General features: G+C 45.2%; 1 protein-coding gene across 4 annotated transcripts in view; it reads left to right on the top strand.

Moving 5' to 3' along the window:
- CFAP69 (cilia and flagella associated protein 69) overlaps positions 1-12,850 on the top strand; it is a 58,202-nt gene extending 45,352 nt beyond the window's left edge. For all 4 annotated transcript variants that reach the window (XM_006114447.4, XM_075922404.1, XM_075922402.1 and 1 more), the window contains 3 exons: positions 1,883-1,969; positions 3,681-3,785; positions 12,654-12,850. In XM_006114447.4, the coding sequence (XP_006114509.3) occupies positions 1,883-1,969; positions 3,681-3,785; positions 12,654-12,830 (369 nt within the window). In that variant the 3' untranslated portion in view covers positions 12,831-12,850. The remainder of the gene's footprint in view (positions 1-1,882; positions 1,970-3,680; positions 3,786-12,653) is intronic.
- The last annotated feature ends 8,868 nt before the right edge of the window (positions 12,851-21,718 follow it).

The following is a 21,718-nucleotide window of genomic DNA, read 5'->3' as shown; positions in this document are numbered from 1 at the left end:
CTTTGGCTCCTAGGCAGAGGCATGGCCAACCAGTTCTGCTCACTGCCTCTACCTGCAGGCACTACTCCTGAAGCCCTCATCGGCCACACTTCCCATTCAATAGGAGATGTGGAGCCAGAGTTTGGAGTGGGGAGGTAGGGCAGCACATGGAGTTTCCATAGCTGTCCCTCTGCCTAGGAGCTAAGGAGTCATGTGGAGCCAGGCAGGGAGCCTGCCAGTCCCAACAACCAGACGTTTAATGGTCCAGTCAGCAGTGCCATCAGGATCCCTTTTTGACTCGGCGTTCCATTCCAAAACCAGACAACTGGCAACCCTTTGGGAGACCTTAGTTCAGCTCCTTTCTCCCATCAGTCAGAGGCTAGAACTGAACGCAGGACTCCCACATCGCAGATGAGTGCTCTGCTTACTGGGATAAAGTTTATAAGGGAAGCATCAGCACCACTGTTCCTTTTCCTGTTTTGAGAATCTTTTTTGCTTGCTTCTGTCAAAAGGCCTAAACATGAAAATGAACTTTTTTCAGACCAAAACCAAACATTTCACTACTTCAATCAAAATATTTTGGCTTTTTCAGTTCAGTTTAAACCATTTGGTGAACCAGACACAAATTCACAAAAAGTTTCGGTCACTATAGAAACTGCATTTTCTGGTGAATAAACTGTTTTTACTTGGGGGAAGGGAAAATTGGCCTAGTTCTAGCTTAAAGGGCCATCTCAGATGTTCCAAAGTTCTGTTGGCACTTTTCTTAAAGAAAACAGTTCTAGCCTATGTAGGTAGGGAGTTGTCTGTTTACATTTCATCTATGAGCTATGGTAATGCAATGTTTAGGTTATAAATTGAAATAAATCAGGAAATTTAAAATTAAGATAATCACAGTAAAAATTAATTCCCCAAAACAGTGCATATAATGTAAAAATGTTGACTACTTTATTATTAAATTTAAATATGTATCTGGCTGTCAACATTCAAAAAAAGAAAGTCCTGGGCCAGATCTTCAAAGAAAATGAAGGTTTGGTGGCCATGAGAGCCCCGACCCATTGAGTTGTATGTCTATTCTGGCAGCTTTTAGAATGTTTTTAATATGAGTATCTTAATTCAGGGCTTCAAAGGAGTTGGAACTGGATAAATATCCAAAAGTTAGATTGCTTTTCTGAACTTATGATCTGCTTCTAAGATCTGTCCTCCACGCATCACCTTCTTCCCCAAAAGGTCCTCTCTACTTGCCATTATTTTCTTCAAGAGAAGCAGTTCTTTGATACCCGTCCAGTATGTTCAAAAAGAGGACAGTAGAGGACCTCCCTCACCATCAACACTTCGATAATCTCAATTTCTCTCTTCCTCTCTATTCCTGAAGTAGGACAGACCTCTTCTCCTTTTTTCCTTTCCACTAGGAGGGACATGCAGCATTTTTCTTTTTCCTGTCTCCAGAAGGTCTTTCTATTTCTCTCATAATTATAATTTTCCCCTCCCTTTCTTATGTTTCCTCCCACCACAACTGATTGCATCTCTGTTACCTCTTCCATCCAGCTTTAAAGTAGGTAGGGTTGAATGAAGGATTTCTTCTTCCTTAGTCACAGAGTTGTGAGTCCCTTCATCTTGAAGGGCAGTGAAGAGTTGGTTTAACACAACAGAAGTGATGCGCCTTACCTTTATTAGGAAGTGAAAGAAGTACAACTTTCTCTAGCATTCTCCTCCAGTCAGTACTAGAGCAGCACTGATCCCACTCATCTTCCAAGGAAAGGAAATGTGGGAATAGACAGAAAGGAGGCAGCAAAATGACTGTGAATAGGTGGAAGCACTGAACGAGCATCAGGAACAAGGAATTTAATGCAGTTAATGAAAATACAGTGTGTTACATCTCTTCAAATCTCTTCTCACATTGTAGATTCAAGCTATCCAAAAGCAGAGACAAATGGTAAATAAATCCTGGGAAGATTTCTTAACTCGGACATCAAATTATGAGGCTTTAAAGGTAAGATATTTTGGGGGAAATTTATATTAGCAATGTTGTTATGTTATTGAACAATTCCAAGCAAGTTTAGTCAGTATTGACTATGAGGATATTACTGTAGAAATAACAGCTGGACTTAGACCCAATTGTAATAATGCATAATAGTAGGAAAAACTCAGTGTTTAGTACCCTTTTCTAGTACTTGAGAGACCCAGGTTAGTTTCTCTGTTCCACCACAGATTTATTGGGTGACCATAGGCAAGTCACTTATTTTGTCTGCCTGAAGTTCCCCACTTGTAAAATGGTGAGAATACATCCTTATTTTACATGGGTGTTGTAAAGATGAATTCATTAAAGATTGTGAAGAACTTTGAGATCTACTGATGAGAAGTTGTATGTAAGAACTGGGGGGAGGTATTATTTTTGTGCATAAACCATAACAGAAATACAGTTCTTTACTGAAAAGGTTTCTTGGCAGAACTATGCAATCACTACTAACCCTACTCCTGTGTGTGTGTGTGTGTGTGTGTGTGTGTGTGTGTGTGTGTGTGAGAGAGAGAGAGAGAGAGAGAGAGAGAGAGAGAGAGAGAGAGAGAGAGAGAGAGAGAGAGAGAGAGACTGCCAATTTAGTCATCTTTTTTTTAATAATAATAATTCCTCCCTTGTTTTTCCCACAGCAAATATATGAAGATAATTTAGGCTTGCTAATATGTTCTGATACCATTGTTATTGTGTATAGTATTTGCCTTTACGGGTTGAATCTAGAGGAGGACAACCAGACTAATTTGGAGACTGAAGGAAATTATTGACAATAAAATGAGTATACAGCCAAATCTGTTCATTCTTGAAAAGAGACACCTAAGGGAAAACCTGGCTTTGCTATAGGAGTACCTAGCAGGCATGTAGTTGAGAGCTAGACTGTGATCTGCTTAGTCTATGTGGCAAGGTATAACCTGCAGTCATGAATTGAATTGAAACTTAGCGAAGTATAAAAGTTGACTATAAAGAGATTTTTTTCACCTCCAGGCTCATTATCTAGTGGAGCATTCTGTTCAGTCAGAAATTGGCTGTGCATCAAGCCAGTCTATTCTGGAGAATGTCAGCCCACCATGAAAATACAGAGCTCAAAATAAAAACTTGCATTTTGAGAAAGTATTGAGTAGGTTTTGGGAAAGCATGGCTCTCATGAGTTTCCTGCCTCTTCAGCCCCTCAACTACTAATTATAAGTCTATGTTATATCCTTTTGGATCCTTTTCTCGTCCTCTGCTAAGCATAACTTTTACAACACACTTCCTCTGAGGTAGTCTGTAATATCATTTTTCTTTTCAGAGATGTGTAAACTGAGGTATAGCGGAGATAAAGGATTTGTGAAAGAGTACAGGATGAGTTGCTGAGCTATAAATAAAGTTCCGGAGTCTTGACTCCCACTTCCTATTCTGCCTGCTAGATCACACTCCTAAGACAGAGTACTAATGCCACACTTAATCTGTTCTGACTTTTTTTTTTTATCTCCTGGCTGCAGTAGCAAATTGTTTCATTTTCCAAATGATTTTAATTAATCAGCTTATTACAAACTTTACATTCCCCTTATTCATATTTTTGTCAAAAGTAAATAGAAATGACCTTTCATGGTTTATTTTTGTAATACTAATTGCATATTCGCTGTCTGATTGCATGAGGTACAGTGCTGATTCTCATAAAAATAAATTTTCTTTTACTAAATATCTTCAGAAAGCAAAAAGACTTCAGGAAAAATCTATAGCAGCTTCTAGAACAAAGTCAAGACCACAAAATGCAACACTCCACTCAACTGAAATTAAAGGCCTAAATACAACAGTAAGTAAAGTTTCCAAACATTCACCTTAACTCACAGCAACGAGCTAGTGGAAATAAAATAGTGTATTTTAGGTTCAAGAGTGAGTTAGTTATTTAGTTAGTTTTGTTTGTTTGTTAATGTTAGGCTCTCTGTCAGTTACAAAAGTGTGTTGATCTTAGTCTAGTCAATCTTTTATCTAATCTCCTCTTTTCCCAAGTTGCTTTAAGAAATGTCCTTGATGACCAGACAGACCCTAGCATCTGAGGTTAAAGCACTGTGCCTTTTATAGCAGAAAGATTTCTATTATAAATGAACATGTTTTGATGCCTTTGATGCTTCCGAAAAGGGTTTTTATCACAAAGGCCTTTTCCAGCACTGTGGCTTTTACCCCTTGAGGCTGCAGAGACCATGAAAGAGTCCTGAAAGCATTCTTGATGGATGCTACATTCCAGTCTTTTAGGTAGATGACTGCACAGAGCCTTACCCAGCATAGTTGGTAAGTACCACTTCAACCGCTATAACACGCCACATCCACACGCATCAAGAAAGTGAAATTGGTCAGAGCAGGTCTCTGTGATCTGAAGAAATTCAAGCATGTAGGTCCTACCATTTATGGGTCTATCTTTTAAAGGGAGTGCAGCAGTTAGGGTCCAGATACCCCAAGGGGAGAACAGGGATTTTGAACCCCAAAGAATAAGCACTTGAATCAACTGATTGTATACAATGTGCTTAAAAATATGCCAGGTAAGATCTTTTATGAATCCTTGCAGCATTCTGAGCTTGACAAAAACAAGAAGGAGTCTGGTGGCACCTTAAAGACTAACAGGCTTATTGGAGCATAAGCTTTTGTGCATAAAAAACACTTTGTCAGATACATGATGAAGTAGTTTTTACCCACAAAAGCTTATGCCCCAATAAACCTGTTAGTCCTTAAAGTGCCACAGAACTCGTTGTTTTTGCAGCTACAGACTAACTCAGTTACCCCTCTGAGACTGTACGTAACAGATAAGTGTACAAACTGTGGTTATGGATCTATGTGTATAGATGTATATACAATACTATGTTCATGTCCAATACTACAATTTCAAGTACATGTTATAGCAAGGAGGAAGAGGAGATGGCAGCTCCTGCCAAGCCAGTTTTTTACACAAAACTAACTTCAAGTATCTATCCATTGTCCAGTTAGAAAAAAGACTTTGGGAAATGGGAAAATACTGAAACAACTTGAAACTGAAAAGAAAAACCCAGGTTTGGAAAACAGGACTTGTACACGCTGCCATTTATGTCAGTCTAACTTATGTCAAAATTTTAAAAACAATGAATAGTCTAGCAGCACCTTAAAGACTAACAAAACATATAGATAGTATCATGAGCTTTCGTGGGCACAATCCACTTCTTCACATGAATGGCATTAATAAAGGTCCAGTTCCAAATAAATATGGGAAGGGAGGGGGAGAAGGAAAAAGGGGGAAAGAAATACAGAAGGCCCCTGATTTGCGATGGCCTGATTTACAATCCCCCACACTTACAACCTTTTCTGTAAGTGCAGAAGGGACCAAAATCCCATGACTTATATCCTCGGCCCCACATTTATAACGGCGTACAACGCCTTTCGTAAATGTGGACTTGAGTTACGACACCCCCGACTTGTGACGCTAACTCCAGAACCAATCGCGTCGCAAGTTGGGGGCAGCCTGCAGTCAATTACAGTGTTCATTCTACATGAAACTGATAGAGAAGGTGCAAATTGTTCTTAAGTACCCATTGTTTAATGTTTTAAGTCATTACGATGTGGAATATAGTGTGCTAGCTCAGTAATATCTTTGTTCATACCTTAGTGATGGGTCCCAAACCTGTAAATGAAGTTAAGTTCCAGGCTTCTCTGTGTATTTGGCTTGTGGAATTGGCCTGACACAACACAATGACTTTGAGATCCGTTAATGAGTGCTCCAGCAAGTTAAAATGTTCTCCAACAGATTTCTGTGTGTTGCCTTTTTGGATATCTGATTTGTGTCCATTAATTCTTTCCTGTAGAGACTGTCCAATTTGGTCAATATACATGGCAGAGGGGCATTGCTGGCATTTGATGACATAGATCATACTAGTGGTGTCACTCAGGGATGTTAATAAGCCACCCCTCTTAACAACAGAAGTTACACTGACCTGAGCACAGATGTGGAAAGCACTTTATTGACAGAAAAGTTACTCCTGACAACACAACTACTGCCTCTTGCAGAGGAGTTTTTTATTATGCTGGCAGAAGAGTTCTCTCCATTCAGTATCGAGCCTTTTCACCAGATGCACTGCTGCAGCGCAGCTGCATCAGTGTGTCATTGCCCCTGTCATGGATCACCATAATCAAAGAAAAAGGGAAAAATGAAAACCCTTAAAAAAGAAAGAATTTGAAGTGAAGGACATCTGGAAGCTCAGGGCCAGCACATAGGCTGGCTGTGGTCCATGAAAGGCTAGATTCTTAGCATACGCTCTGTCACAGAGAGAAACTGTTCAAAGGCAATAGATAGCTTATTTTAGAAAATCAAGTTTAGCTAATATAGAAATGTAAATCCTGAAGTTGTCTTTATTTTCTGTGTAACTTGTATGTGTTTGCTTTTCCTTACTATTTCATCTATGAATCAGTGCTTTTCTATTAAGTAAACTTTTTAATGGGGTTGGAAGAGACCTCAGGCAGTTATCTAGTCCAACCCCTCTGCTCAAAATAGGACCAACTCCAACTAAATCATCCCAGCCAGAGCTTTGTCAAGCCTGGCCTTGAAACCTCTAAGGATGAAGATTTCACCATCTCCCTAGACAGCCAATTCCAGTGCTTCACCACTTTCCTAGTGAAGTAGTGTTCCCTAATATCCAACCTAGACCTTCCCCACTGCAACTTGAGACCATTGCTTCTTGTTCTGTCATCTACCATCCCTGAGAATAGCCTGGCTCTATCCTCTTTGGTATGTGGAGGCTGCTATTAAATACCCCCTCCCCGCCATTCTTCTCTTCTGAAGACTAAGCCCAGTTCCCTCAGGCTCTTCTCATAAGTCATATTCCCCAATCTCCTAATCATTTTTGTTGCCCTCTGCTGGACATTCCAGTTTGTCCACAACCTTTCTGTTGTGGTGGTAAGTTTCACTACTTCAGGGGTGAGGAACCAGGGGGACGAAATTCCAAGTACCTGATAGATAAAAACAGATGATAGACTATTTAGGGGAAACTTGGAACCAGGAAAACTTTTGGGATCATCCCACAAACAGTAACTTAGCTAGTGGAATCCACAGGGAGACTTCTATTTGTAGATGGCTACTGGTGTCAGGGTGTTGAGCTATAGCAGTATATCATTAAGATACCCTAGTTTACAGGTCAGGCAGTGACAGAACCCATAATGTTGTGTATAACCAGTTTATTCATTTGCTTAGTCTTTGGAGTTCAGGTCCCCTCTTATCCCCTTGTGGTGTTTGTACTTTGATTATCATTGAAGAAATAATGAAAAATTTGGAGAGATCCAGACCTCGTGTCTCTGTCACTGGGAAGACCGATGTAGCTCTTAATGACACTGGTAAAAACTTCCTTACCAGTTATCCATTCCTTCACAGTTGTCCCATCTGATGTAGCTGAAGATAAAGTCTTTGGAAAAAGAAGGTTCATATTTAATCCAAGTCTGTTCCCTTTTCTTTATTATCTTCTGTGAGTGTACGTACACCTACGTTTTCTCAGAAGATTTCAGATGTTTTCAGGATCTTCTTGGTACCATGACAGAGAGTCTCAGTATCTTTAATTCTTGATAGTGCAGGAGAAGACTTGCTATGTAACATTTTGAAGCTGAGATAAAAAGAAAGTCACCATTTGAATCATGAAGGCAGTGCAGGACGTCTAGCTTCTGCTTCTATGTCTGTGGGATCCTGTTAAGCAGACAAGATGTAGCAAGTCCTGTAATGTAACTCTGATTATGTTTTTTGGACAAGTTGCCCCTGAATTGTAGAAAATCAGGGAGAGATGAGTCCATATACAAAACAGCTATAAATAAACATCATATTCATCAGCAATACTCAACATGAAAATTCTAAATTACACACACAGCTCATATTTGTGGAACAAGCTTTCCCCCTTGCACTCACTAGAATGCCCTCCAAGGTGAGCAGAGAGAGGAATCTAAGGGCATGTCTACACTAGGAAATAATTTTGAAATAAGTAAAATCGAAATAATAACTCCTGAAATAACAAAATCAAAATAGCACGTCCCTACTCCATACTGAGTGGAGCCAGGCTCGGGCTAGAGCCCCGGAAGCACTCTGGGGAGAGCACGTGTGCTTTCAGGGGCTCCTCTCTACAGCCGTGTCTCACATGCCCCTCCTCCACTGCCTCCCCACTTGTGGGACACCAAACAGATCCAATGTTTCTCTGGTTGCTGTTGCGAACACCACAGTGCTTACAACATGGAGCTGGAGCTGCTGCAAAGCAGTGCCTGGCTCACAGGCTTCATGCTGCGCTTCATTGTGTAGTTCATCCAGACTGTCCTCATGCTGCGCCAGCAGGATGATGACCAGCCTGGACCAGAGGCCCTCTTCACCCAGGTCCTGGCACTTCGGCTGCTGCAAATGCCCCTCCATCCCCTTGGCACCATCAAATGCTCTTTCTGACGGTGGGAGACCAGTTCAGAAAGGTGGGACTGAATCATCCTGCAGCAATGGGACAATCAACAGTGGCTACAGAACTTCTGCATGTAGAAGGCCACCTTCCTACCCTCAGGTGACAGGACATCCAATTGCAACCTGCCATCCCCGTGCAGAAGCATGTTGCCATTGTGCTGTGCCTGTGGAAGCTTGCCATGCCGGACAGCTACCGCTGAGTCAGGAACCAGTTCCGTGTGGAGAAATCCAGAGGCAGGGCCATGCACCTACAAGTAGTCAAGGCCATAAACCACATGCTGCTACAGATGGTTGTCACTCTGGGGAATGTCAAACAGCATTGTCAACAGTTTTGCTGCCATGGACTTCCCCAACTGCGGGGAGGCCATATACATAGCATGCACATCCCAATCCTGGCCCCCAACCACTGTGCCTTGGACTACATCAACAGGAAGGGGTACTTCTCCGTGGTGCTGCAAGCCCTTATGAACCACAAGGGATGCTTCACCAGCATTAACGTTGGCTGGTTGGGGAAGGTGCACAATGCCTGCATCTTCTGGAACTCCTGCCTCATCCGAAAGATGCGCACCTGCATTTTTTTCCTCTAACACACCATCCAAGTCGGGGAAGTGAACATGCCCATCTGCATCCTGAGCAACGTAGCCTACTCCTGGATCCCTGACTCATGAAGCCCTATAAAGGCAGCCTGGACCACAGCAAGGAGCACTTCAACGCCAAGCTAAGCAGATGCTGCATGGTGGTGGAGTGTGTGTTCAGCCTTTCCAGAGTCTCCTCACCTGCCTGGACCTCAGGAAGCACAATATCCCCTTCATGATGGTGGCCTGCTGTGTGCTCCACAACCTATGTGAGACCAAGGGGGAGACTTTCCTGCCAGGGTGGGGGGCAGAAGCTGAACAGCTGACCAGGGCATACAAGCAGCTGGACACCGGTGCTATTCGGTGAGCACATCAAGGGGATGTGCTCATGAGGGAGGCCTTGAGGGAGAGTTTCAGCCAAGACCAGCTGCAAAACTCTCCCCTGTACCTCTGTACAAGGGGCCCCTACATTCCCCCTGTATGGCTTTCTTTCTCCACCCTTCCCTTCGCACAACCCTAACCCCCCCCCCCCCCCGAACAAATAAAAAAAAAGTCTGTTTGGGGATATACAACAGGGGAGGGATGGGGTAAAGAACTTGGAATGGGGGAGGAGGGAAGAGAGGGGTTCTAGGATGGGGCTGGGAGTGGCGCCTGCCTCAGTCAGCTCAAGAGACTTCAGCTGCTCGAGAGGTCCCACCACCCCCTGCTCCAGAGCTCCGGTGGCCCCTGGGGGCGGGGGAGGTAGGCAGCAAAGCCGCAAGGGTGGGCAGGTGGCTGCTGCCCCACCCTATGCGCAAGGCCATGTGCTCCATCATCATCATGAGGGAGGAGCATATGCTGCCATGCCAGCTGGTCCCAGGTAGCCTTCCGCTGCCCCCGGTCAACCTGTTGCTCCTCCTGGTCAGTGGCATGCTCCCCATCAAGCCCCCAGATGAGGGACTGCAGGCAGGCCATCTGCTCATGCATCACGTCTTCCTGGGTGTGTTTCCTCCTGCGGATCCCATGGAGTCAGGTAGATGGCATGGGAAGTGGTGGATGTGCCATGATTGCAGCTCACCCAGCTGTGAAGAAAAGTTACAAGGGCAGTCATCCCAGGAGACATGAATGTGCATGGAGCCTGGCCCTAATCTCAGAGCCAACACTAAAGATCTTGGTTCAGACAATAGTGATGCGCTTCGAGCAAGGCCATTGGTTACGTAGACATCGGGCACTCTTCGGGTCACAGATGTCCCAGAGGAGCATCGCAACACCCACAGCCGGGGGACAAACAGGAATGGGAAGGTGCCAGCCAGGCGAGGAGCCTGTGCGCCGGAGGCGGGGATGGGGTGGTTTTGCTTCCTTCCTTGTACCACATATGCTAGGTCTGGCAGTAGTGGTGTCCCGCAGAGAGAGCTTCTATCCCTGCCCGCTGGAAAGGTGGGGGGGGGGGTGTTGGGGAATATGTGTGGGAGCGGTGGATCCCATGCGTGTGATCAGATTCCTCCACCTCATGGCACTTAATTGGGAGCGGATGCTGCCTGAATGCAGGCATGACCCTGTGCCGTGTGCAGCACTGCTGTGTGCTTCCATGACCCCAGCCTCCTTAGTGGTGGCTTGTCATGGGAAGATGTACCAGCATGGAGTCTGGAGGAAGGCAGGGCTCTCCAGGAATCTTATGAGAAGGACCAAAGGGTTCCTGTGTGAGAGCGTCATGGGGCTGAGTGCGCCAGACTGGCGCTCCATGTGCACCCATGTGCACAGGCTGTTCTGCAACACCCAGGCTGAGGAGGCTGAGCAAGGAGCACACAAGCCTGCCGCCTGCCCCCATGTGTAGATAGGGAAAGTTATAGAACTCATCTGAAGTGCCTTCCCAGGTTCATCCGATGACTGGGAGATATCCTGGGAGTGGGGGACTGGCTCCAGGGTAAGGAGCATGTCCTGGCTGGAGGGCATGGTCACCTGGCTGGCCGCCTCCTCCTTCTCCTCCTCGTCATCCTCCACAACCCATCTCCCCCCGCCCCCCGCATGTCCTGGCCAGACTCAACAACGACGGGAGGGGGAGGTGATTTCTCCCCTCCGCCCCAGGATGGCATCAAGCTGGTCATAGTAGTGTCACATGTTTGGTGCCACCCCAGAGCATCTGCTCTGCTCCCTGGCCTTGTTGTAGGCCTGCCAAAGCTCCTTGACTTTCATCCGGACCTGGTCGAGGGGCTGGATGTAGCTTTTGTTGGACAGGCTGGCAGCCATCCAGCCATACACGTCTGCATTGCACTTTCTGGTGCGGAGATCCTAGAGGTTGGTCTCCTCACCCTAGGCCTTGATGAGGTCAGGATCTCCGCACTGTCCAGGCCAGTGCTCTCCTGCGTCCCTGACCAGTGGCAGCTGAGAGTGCTGCGGGAGTGCTGGCAACCGTTGGGCGCTCCTAGGGAGCGCTGGGGTCTGCCATGGCTCTGTCAGCTGAGACTGTATGGCACAGGGCTGGCAAAGCTCTCCATGTGCCACAGCCCTTCTCCAGCAGACTGCTATTTTAAGCTCCGCAGGAGAAGGGGGAGCAGTGGAGCTGGCAGATTTGGCCAGAGTGGCCACAAGTGCAACTGTGAGAGGTCTCTGGAGGCCAATTATTTTGAATTAGCAGCATCGGATAGTCCACACTAATGCTATTTCAAAATAACCAGTCCTTTATTTCGAAATCACAGGCTGGGTAGTGTGAACGCTTCTCTTGTTATTTTGAAATGGGGGGAGAGTTATTCTGAAATAGCTCCCTAGTGTAGACCAAGACTCAGGTCGTTGTTATAGAAGGTCCATGTGAAAACAAATAGGGTCTCATGGCTCCATATATTGTTGGTTTTTTTAGTGGAGACCAAAGTTAGAATCTGCCATTCATACCTCATAATTCTGAGCTTTTCCTTGAGGTCTCCAGTCTAGGATAAGACTTCTAAGACTTTAACCTGTTCAGATGTAAAGAGGGCTAGTATAATGGGAAAACTGTCAGTCTCTCTTGATCTTTAGGTCTTCTTCATATCTTCTCTAGAAATCACTCCATGTCAAACTCTTGTCCCATCCTTTTTTTTCCCCTTCCCGGAATCTCTCACAAACTATTGAGTGTCTAATTTTTCTGGAGGCAATAAATGAGAGCAGTAGAAGAGTATCTGGGAAAGAGGTTCCAGTATAATTATTACTTTATTTGTACTAGTATAATTAATACTATTATTATTCTTAAGCACAATCAAGCCTGCCAGAGAGAGGCTTGCAAGGTGTTATGATGATTCACTAACATATATATGTAGAGATTTAGGGAATCGGTTGCAGAAGTATCTTAAAGTATAAACAATGGAAAATACTGTTCTCATCCTCTTTTACGATGCAGCCTAAGGAAGCCAGCTGACTAGTACACTACAATCCACATGTTTACTTCTTCACTAAAATACTTGCAGTTTATTTTCCTACATGTTTAAGATCAGACATAAAGGCTGAGAAGCATAATACATAAAGACAAGAAGCTGTTCAATCTGCGTTATTGGTGGAATCATTTTATATTGTTTAAAGAGTATCTTGAGAGAGGCTAGGAAACTTTCATAATGCATCGCCAGCTCCCAAGTAGCATTTTGAAAAGACAGGGCCTGTGATTTAACTCTCATTTCATTTTAAAGACTAATATGAATTTCAAGCCATTTGTTTTGTTTTCTAGACTGCATCTGGTCGCTTGGTAACTGTCGAAAGTACACCTTCTGAATTAACTGGAGGGCCTCTGGCTGACACAGACCTTGCGCTTAGAAAGCTCTCTGTTCGTGGAGGAGCCTTAAAAAAGATCAAAGGAGTCAAAGTGTTGTCTTCATTCAAAAAAAATTCAGTATCTGTAAAGTAAACATTATCCTGTGCTTTGTATTTTTCTTTTAGTTAATGTATGTCCAAACACTATTTGTAAGATATACTCTATTTTTATTTCTTTGGTGAAATATATAGAACTTGTGAGATTAATAGTTATAGATGAAAATATATTTTTGCTTTACAAAAAATAATGTGAACAGCTGGCTGACATGACTAAAGAATCCCATGCAGTGTGTGTTCCAGAGGTCCGTTGATCCTAATAATTTCTGAGCCATCTATGTTAGGCTTAGTTTATTCACAACTAAACAGCTGCATGTCCACTTGGTACCATAAGGTATACGCACTCCATCTGATGCTATTAAGGATCCTCTTCCTTGAGAATGTGGAACATAATATAAATATATTCAATTCTTCACTCTTACAGTAGGGCTCCCGAGGTTGTTTTAGTTTTTCCCCATTACCCTTGTGATGGCTCCACCAATCCATTTGGTCTCTTTCCCAGAACTAACCCCATTTGGAGTTCTCTCTAATTAGGTATTAGGGCTTCAGAAACCAGTTGTCCGTTTCCATGTGTAACTTTACCCACCAACTCTCTCATTCAAGTGAAGATACTGTAGAATATCCTGCTCCCCCATGTCTCACCGGCCTCCACTGGCCTTAGCCCATCAGTTCCTTCTCTGATGATTGCCCAAACTCTCCCTTGACAGGGAACTGTGCCCGTCTGACCCCAGCCACTGTGTAGAGACGCCCTCTAGCATCACTGGTCCTCTCCATGAGCAACAGTCCCTTTTATCTGAGATGACTTGAGCAAAGGTCAGTGTTTGGGATTCACTGTGTCCCTGATTGACCTTGCAGTTTGTAGCCATCCCAACGCTGCAGCATAAATTACATTACTACGTACAGTGTCTGTCTTGTCCACCCACAAACAAAACGGTCTCAGGAGAAATACAAACATGCACTATATAAAGGGCTAACAGAAATTAGAAAAACTTGTTACTTCTGTAGAATTTAGCCACAAACTAGTCCTTTTTGTAATTCCCAAGAAGAGGGATTTCTCTGTGTTTTGAATGGAAATAATTGATAGGGTGCTGTAGGCAAAAAATGAAGGCAGGCATTTGCTGAAGTATCCTACTTTTTGTGCAAAGAAAACTGAAAAGGAAATAATGACATAAAATCATACACCTACACTATTAATTATAATTAACCCTCTCTAAGAGCTTTCTACCTTCCATTGAAGTCAGTCACAGTTTCTCATATGGAGGGGCAGTAAGCATGAGCCCAAACGGTTACTTGGTAAGGCATGGTAGTTGTCTATAATTTTAGTGAAGAAGATTTGAGTTAAACCATGTCAATTTACAGAACCTGCAGGTCTGGCTCATTGCTGGTTGTTGGTGTTTAACATACATCTAGCTGGTTTATGCTTAGAAGGTTTTTTTCAAAGTTCCCCTTGCAGAAAATTTAGCCATGAAGCATTTCTTTGCTTTCTATATGCAAGAGTGACTGTATTTTAATCTTTATTACTTTGTGGAATTTATAAAGGAACTGAATGTAAGCAGCTCTGACATCTCTGATATACTGTCCTTGAGAAGTCAATGGAGATTGCAGATATCAGTAGTAGGCAGGCCACAGGACCAATCCAGACCACCCAGTGCTTTTGAGAAACTGTAAAATCTATTTACTTTTATCAGCATTATTATTGCAGTGTGAAAAATGTTCCTTTGGAGTCTGGACCTTGACTATACCTTGCTCAAGAAATTTGGACCTTGATAATAAATCATTGATTCCCCCTTGTGTATATGGTGTTGATTTAATAGAGTGTGTACCCTTTCAATAGGCTATCTGTTTAACATCTTGCATGTCAGTAAATGCCTTGTTCAGTCAATTCATATTGCTTTAATTTCATGTCTTTTCATGCATGATGCTGACTCCCAGAATAGTATGATGTGCAAGTAGAAATCCAGCTGCTGGGCTAACAGAAAAGCGTGCTTCCTTTTTCTTTTAAATAAATACTAGGGGGCTGTGCCCCTTCTCAATATGCTTGCCAACTCCCTTCTCTTGGGTTAGGTGTCTGGCTGAGGGAAGTGGGCAAGAGCAGGGTGGGGGCAGGAGCAGGCTGAAGATAGGTGTGTGGCCAGAGGGAGGAGACAGGAGCAGGCTGGTGGTGCGGGTCTTGGTGGAAGGAATGAGTGAGGGGGTGGGATGGGGGTCTCAGCAGGCCAGGCCCCTGAAGACAGGAGGGCTGAGGCTACAGCATGGTATCTCTGGCTCTTCCCACCACAGCTGCTGGGGAGGGCCTGAGGACATTCCCCCCCCTACTCCTCCCATTGACAGGGAGGGACTGGTCCCAGCTCTTCCCCTCCACACCAACTCCAGCTGCTGGGGAGGGCCCAGCCCCGCCTCTTCACTTCCCCCCCCCCCCCACACACACACACACCAGCCCCAGCTCTTCCTCTGCCCCACAGCTGCTGGGGAGGGACTGACCCTGAGGCCACCCTAGCCCTTCCTCCCCCCAGCCAGATACATGTACTGTGCTCAACCTGCACTAGTTAGCTGGATAAAAATGAGTGCACACTTCTAGTTTGTTTTTTTAAAACATGAGCACCTCATGCCCTGATGTTTACCTGCCAATTGCACTTTCCATTGTGCCTTTAGTGCAAATGTTCCCCTGTGTCGTCACTTAGGAATTATCAACAGAAGCTTTTAGTAGTTGCTCTCTGTGAGTGACGGTGCATATTGATTGCAGCTGTACAATGTGTGTGTGTGCCCAAGAACTTTCCCAGCAATACCACTAGACAGCACATGCGGTCCCATTCTCAGTGGCACTGCAACAAGTTTTAAGACAGGAGTGCTGAGCTGTGCTGCCTCCCTTAGTCCTGTCCACACCCAGCACTGCTCTATCCAGGAGCCACAGCTGAGGGTGACTGCGGAGCATCAAGGATGGAGCCTGTGGCTGGGACTGGCATCAGCAGAGCACCTGGGGCTGGGATCCTGAGATCCTGGGGCCAGCAGCAGAACTCCCAGGCACTGGGCCGATTACCAAGACGGACGGCCAGGACCCAGGGGCACAGGCTAGTGGCTTGGACCCTGACATGGGTCTAGGAGTGGAGACATCATGCCCAAAACCTCGGGGTCTTGTGGCACCCCCTTCACTTCTATTTCCCACACTTATGCCCATGCTCCTCTTGCTCTTAGACAAGGCAATAAAAGAGGCGTGTCTGCTGCCTCCCTCTCAGTTGTTCTCCGATGCCTGTGATAAGAGTTGAAGCCCCCCATATTATCTGTTTCAGTTAGCCAGTGTTGCAAAATTCCTTTAGTCTACATAGTTATAGACAGCAGTATTTAGTGCAGTATAATTAGTTATAGTATTTAGTATAGGTACTTGGTGGATTTTTTATGAAAAAAATATCCCCAGGTTTCAAGCTATGTGCAATGTGTAGGACAGTTTTTCCTGTTAACTGATAGGCACAAGAGCAGCATGATTTGCTTCACTGAGGCTATGTGAGGGAGAAATGCCCAATTTGTACCTCCTGCCCTCAAGACAAAAATAAAGAAGACGGATTTCTGCCTCAACATAGGTCTGTCACTCCTGCCTCAGGAAACAGGCAGAAATTCCATGAGATGCTGGTGGCAATTTCATCTTCTGACCCACCAAAAGTATCTAACAGAGTAACAAGAGGAGGCAGACGGTGACAATACAGATGTGGAAGACTGAAAATGGCTGATGCTACTCATGATTCTTAGCATCGCTGCCAATGTCCCACCACTTACACTGGTGCTTCTAGAGCAGGGCCACAAGCACAAACAGGTGAGGTCACATCAACATGCAGACCTGGAGTGACCAGCACCGAGTCCAGAACTTTTGCACGAAGGAAACCACATTTCTGGATCTTCGTGAGCAGCTTGCCCCAGTCTTCCAGTATCATAGAGCATGCATGAGGATGGCCATATCAAGTCCAAAAAAAGGGTTGGTATAGCAGTTTGGAAGCTGGCTACACCAGGCTGCTATAGGTCTGTTGCTAACCAATTAGATGTTGGAAAATCAACTATGGGTAAAGCAGTGATGGAGGTTTCCTGGGCAATCAGGTGTGTGATTTACCCAACAGTGATGAGCATAAACAATATCCTAGAAATAACATCTGGTTTTAAGAGAATGTGCTTTCTAAACTCTGCCAGGACCATTGATGGGACTCATCTATAATTCGCCCCTCCCTGGCAGTAAATGAGTATGTGAACCACAAAGGGTACTGCTCCATTACTATGCAGGCCCTTGTGCATCACAGAGGCCTTGTCTGGGTCAATGGGAGAATAGTAGATGTAAGAATGTGTTTATACAGCAATGTTTAAATGAGAAACTGTCACATCACACAATGAAATGGAGGGGTACGGTCACTGTAGATCACTGATTGTCATGATTCACAAATGCTTCTTACAGATAACATGACTATTAACATATGGGTTGGTTGTGAGGGTACTTGTGCATTTATGGTTTGATATACCGGGAAACTGTGTAGCTAGCTACCACTTGCCTATTGTGCCTTTGTGTGTGTGTGTGTGTGTGTGTGTGTGTGTGTGTGTGTGTGTGTGGTCAAAATACGCATTGTACGATGTGATGTAGTAATGAAAATAAACTCCCTTAATAAAATAAAAGCCTTTATTTGTATTACAAAAATAACAGTAATAAACCATGGCTCTTGGATAGCACCCTAGCTAAAATGGATTACATTTGTACATGGGCTGCATTTCCATTACCCCAGACAGTTAACTGTTTCCCCTTGGAATTAATATTATTCCCATATTAATAAAAATAAGCTTGGAGCCAGAAAGTTAGCAGGGTGACGTCTGTCTCTTCATCTGACTCTGTGGTAGACAGTGCCAAGATGGGGGCTGCCTTCAGATATGCAGCCAGGATCTGCTGCAGTTGCCATGGGGGTAAAGCCTCCTGGGGACTTGTTTCTGCACAAGAGTCATTGTGCTAGCCTGATTCAGCACATTCAAGCTCCCTGCCAATCCTACACTGGATTCAGTGGTTAGAGGGCAGCCATCCTGGCTGACCAGGCCATCATGAAGCACTGTTGGCTCTGTGCTTGGCACTGTATCCAGCACCCAGTCAAACAAACTTCTTGTAAAGGAGGCAGGATGATGATGAGTTCCCAGAGGTTCGGTTCTCATCCCTGGTTTTCTGATAGATGGCCTTGAGCCACTTAATCTACCCTCTGCAGTGGTCACCAGTCCAGTCAATCCCCAATGCTGCCAATGTTCTCACTGTCTCCTGGCATGCAGAGTAATTCCTGGTACAGGTTGGACCTCCCTAATCCAGCACCCTTGGGACCTGACTGGTCCCAAATGAGGGAGTTTGCCAGACCAGGGGAGGTCAATTTCACCCCCGTCTGCTGACAGACTCTGGGCTCTCCCGGGGTCCATCGGCAGACCAGACAGGACTTCCCTGCCCTCCACTGCTGGACTCCCAGCTCCACGACCAGCCCTGTGACCGCCGGAGCTGCTGCGGCCCCTGAGCCACTGGGTTTTGGCCACTTCAGGGCTGCTGGGGCAAGTAAGACTGCTGGGGCTCTGCTGCCTCAGGGCCAGCAGGGCTTTGCTAGTCCAAGGGCTCTCTGGTTCTGGAGACCAGACCAGAGAGGTGCAACCTGTACTCTTACGAAATCCAAACTTTTTGTTGGACTCACAAAATCTGGCTGTTCTCTTATGACCAAGAAGCAGAGCCTTTGGCAAAGGACTTTTTCAGGCCGATGGTCGGTGCAGATGCAGAAGGTTCACTGTGCTTGCATACAATGAAAAATGCCAAGCTGCTGCAGTTGAAAGAGGTGTGTGTGGGGAGGAGGGGATTGCTTCCATATCCTGGGAATTGAGTAGGTATCCCTGGGACAAAGAGCACCACCCCATGGGATTGTGGGATAGCACTGATGGATTCTCAAAGCCAGAGTCCAAGCTGCATCCACACTGCAAAACAATGGACCTAGGCTCAAACCCGCCCATCCTGCAAGATCCTGGGGCCCAGGCCTACACTGAGTCAGATAGAACTGGAGCAGGCAGGATTGAGCTCAAGACTGAGTCTGAGCCTGGACTTAGACTACAGTGTAGACATAACACTAGACCATGAAACAATGTGTGATGGGGTGTACGTGGCCCCAGGGCCTCCTGCTGGAGGCCTCATGTTCCTACCACAACCTGCTCCAAAAAGGGAACAACAGAGGTGAGTCCTCCAAGCAGCCTAGAGAGGCTGCAGGGAAGCAAGCAATTGGGGCCTAGCAGGCACATATAAAAAAAGCTAGAGAAGTTCAGTTGTTACCTGTAGTCAGAGATGCAAGGTTAATAGTCCTGGCTGGCTGAAGGCACTGAAGTACCAGGGATAGAGTAGTTGCTGGAAAGAATTGGGAGAGCAAGGAGCACCTGGCTAAGCTGGAATACAGAGCCTTGAGGTAAGGGTGAAGATAAAGGGGACATTTGGGAAGTATCCCAGGGAACAGTAGCAACAACAGCTGCAGCAGGCTTAAAGAGAAGCAGCTGGCAGCTGCTTTACATAGGGTCCATGGGTTGCAGCCTGTGGGAGTGGGTGACCTTGGGTCCCTCAGCTCAGGCCTACACTGGCCACAGGCAGAGTGTCCTATCTCCGGAGAAAGAGATTCCCTGTCCTGGAGACAGAGGCTGAAGATCCTGATGAAGGTCAGCATTTGTAGATGCTGATACGCCTCTAGAAGGAGATAATGTGGTAATGACTGTGGGGTGCATTGAGCAGCAAACCGGTGGATTAGAAAGGAATCGAGAGCTCCTGTGGGGTGGTGCTGTAAACAGACACCCTGGCTAAGTCTAAACTGGCATGATTTTCCGCAAATGCTTTTAACGGAAAAGTTTTCCGTTAAAAGCATTTGCAGAAATGAGCATCTAGATTGGCACGGACGCTTTTCCGCAAAACCACCTTTTGCAGAAAAGCGTCCGTGCCAATCTAAACGCGCTTTTGCACAAAAAAGCCCCGATCACTATTTTCGCAATCAGGGCTTTTTTGCGCAAAACAAATCTGAGCTGTCTACACTGGCCCTTTTGCGCAAAAGCTTTGTGCAAAAGGACTTTTTCCCGAATGGGAGCAGCATAGTATTTCCGCAAGAAGCACTGATTTCAGACAGTAGGAAGTCAGTGTTCTTGCGGAAATTAAAATGGCCAGTGTAGACAGCTGGCAAGTTTTTCCGCAAAAGCACTTGCTTTTGCGGAAAACTAGCCAGTCTAGACACAGCCCCTATGTTCTCAGCCCCAGCACCCAGATCACAGTTCTGAATTTCTGCAGTCAGAATACTGTCCCTGACGAGACCCAATCTAAGCTTTAATCTCCCATAGATGTAACCAGGGGGCTGACAGATTTGCCTGGTCCCTGGGTAAGGGGGACAGTTCTGTGCTCCTGGAAGTGGTGAGGACACAGGCAGAAGAGGTAGGGATGGGGGCAGCCCTTCCTCAGAGCTGCCTGAAGCGCCCCACACTGTGCCGTGTCTCCCTCAACCCCAGACAGCGTGCCACAGAGGGTGCCACATGGCTCTCCAGGGGCAATTTAAAGGGCTCCGGGCTCCAGCCACCGGCACTCCCGAAGCAGCTGGGACTTCCAGGCTCTTTTGAATGACTGGGTCCCAGGGCCACCACCCCCTGTTGATGGGCCTGGACATAGCTCTACATCTTCCTCAAGACAAAACCCATTAGCTGTTTGTGTGTATCCACACCCTCCTAACAACCATCTAATATGTACTAGATGGGCTGAGAATTTAATGTATATTTCTATAAACCCAATATGTCTACTATCAAGAGAGTAAAGTTACCAGCACATCACTTTGGAGTGATACTTCACCATTCACGTTCCTCAAATACCCCTTCTCGAGGTAGGTTAGCAAGTCTCTGAGTCTTTCAGGACATTTAATCACCTCCTTTGATCTTCTCCGTGTCAGTCTTTTATTAGAGCCTCAGTTGTTCTCTTGTTCTTTTAACATTTTCTCCTTTGTCTGTGATGCTAAATGATCAGTTGGTTGGGAAATGCCAAAGGCCACAGTCTGTCAATATTTTGGTACTTTCTAGGATTAGTCTTAGATCCCTTTTGATTACATTGAAATATGTAGCCCAGACAGCCTGAGGGACACACAACCTTGGATGCAGCTGTTCTTCAATGGTATCCTTTTGGCCCTAAGCACTAGAGGGTTGTTCCTCAGGTTCACCAGGATTAAGAGATCAGTGGCCCTTCTGTCAAAATAATATTTCTGCTTCCACTTCTGATGTTTCTTGTATTTTCCATATGGTTTCATTGTTCTGAGATTTCAGCAAATTATCAGTTTTCTGTAAATTAAATCTGATCCTTCGTCCCATTAGCAGCTGAACTGAAGAAAAGCCATTCTGCAGAGGTGTACTTCAAAAAGATAATAAAGCTGTATACAAATAACCCCTGCGAACAAAATATTTTTCATACAGTTCCTTGCTGTGCAAATAGACCTTTCCACAAGCCATGTGATTGAAGGTAATTTTGCATTTGATGTTCAGTAATGAAAATCCCAAAATCTATGGTAAATTGCCTAAAATCTGTAATGGAAAATTCTGGCCCCCTATTGCTGAATAGTTCATCTGGCTGGAGAAGATTCCCTTCATGCGGTCTATCACTGATTTACTACTAGTACTGTGCAGTGTGCAAATTTCTGGATACAGAGAAGAATCCTTTGATTGCCAGGTAAATAGTGAGTGCCAACCTTCTCATACCTCCTTGTGGAACTGGATGAAGTCTCAGTGGCTCTGCCTTGTACTGTGGCTTGTATTTCAGTTATGAAAAGCCATTTCCTACCACATTAGTGATGTCATGATTGATCATGCACAATACAGCACCTCTCATGCTCTCTCATTTTTACTTCTCAGTTCCTAAGTAACCTTCATGGGTCTTCTGTAACA

The sequence above is a fragment of the Pelodiscus sinensis genome, chromosome 2 (genome assembly GCF_049634645.1).
Source record: "Pelodiscus sinensis isolate JC-2024 chromosome 2, ASM4963464v1, whole genome shotgun sequence".
NCBI classification, from domain to species: Eukaryota; Metazoa; Chordata; order Testudines; family Trionychidae; genus Pelodiscus; species Pelodiscus sinensis.
This window is presented reverse-complemented; position numbering and strand designations above follow the sequence as displayed.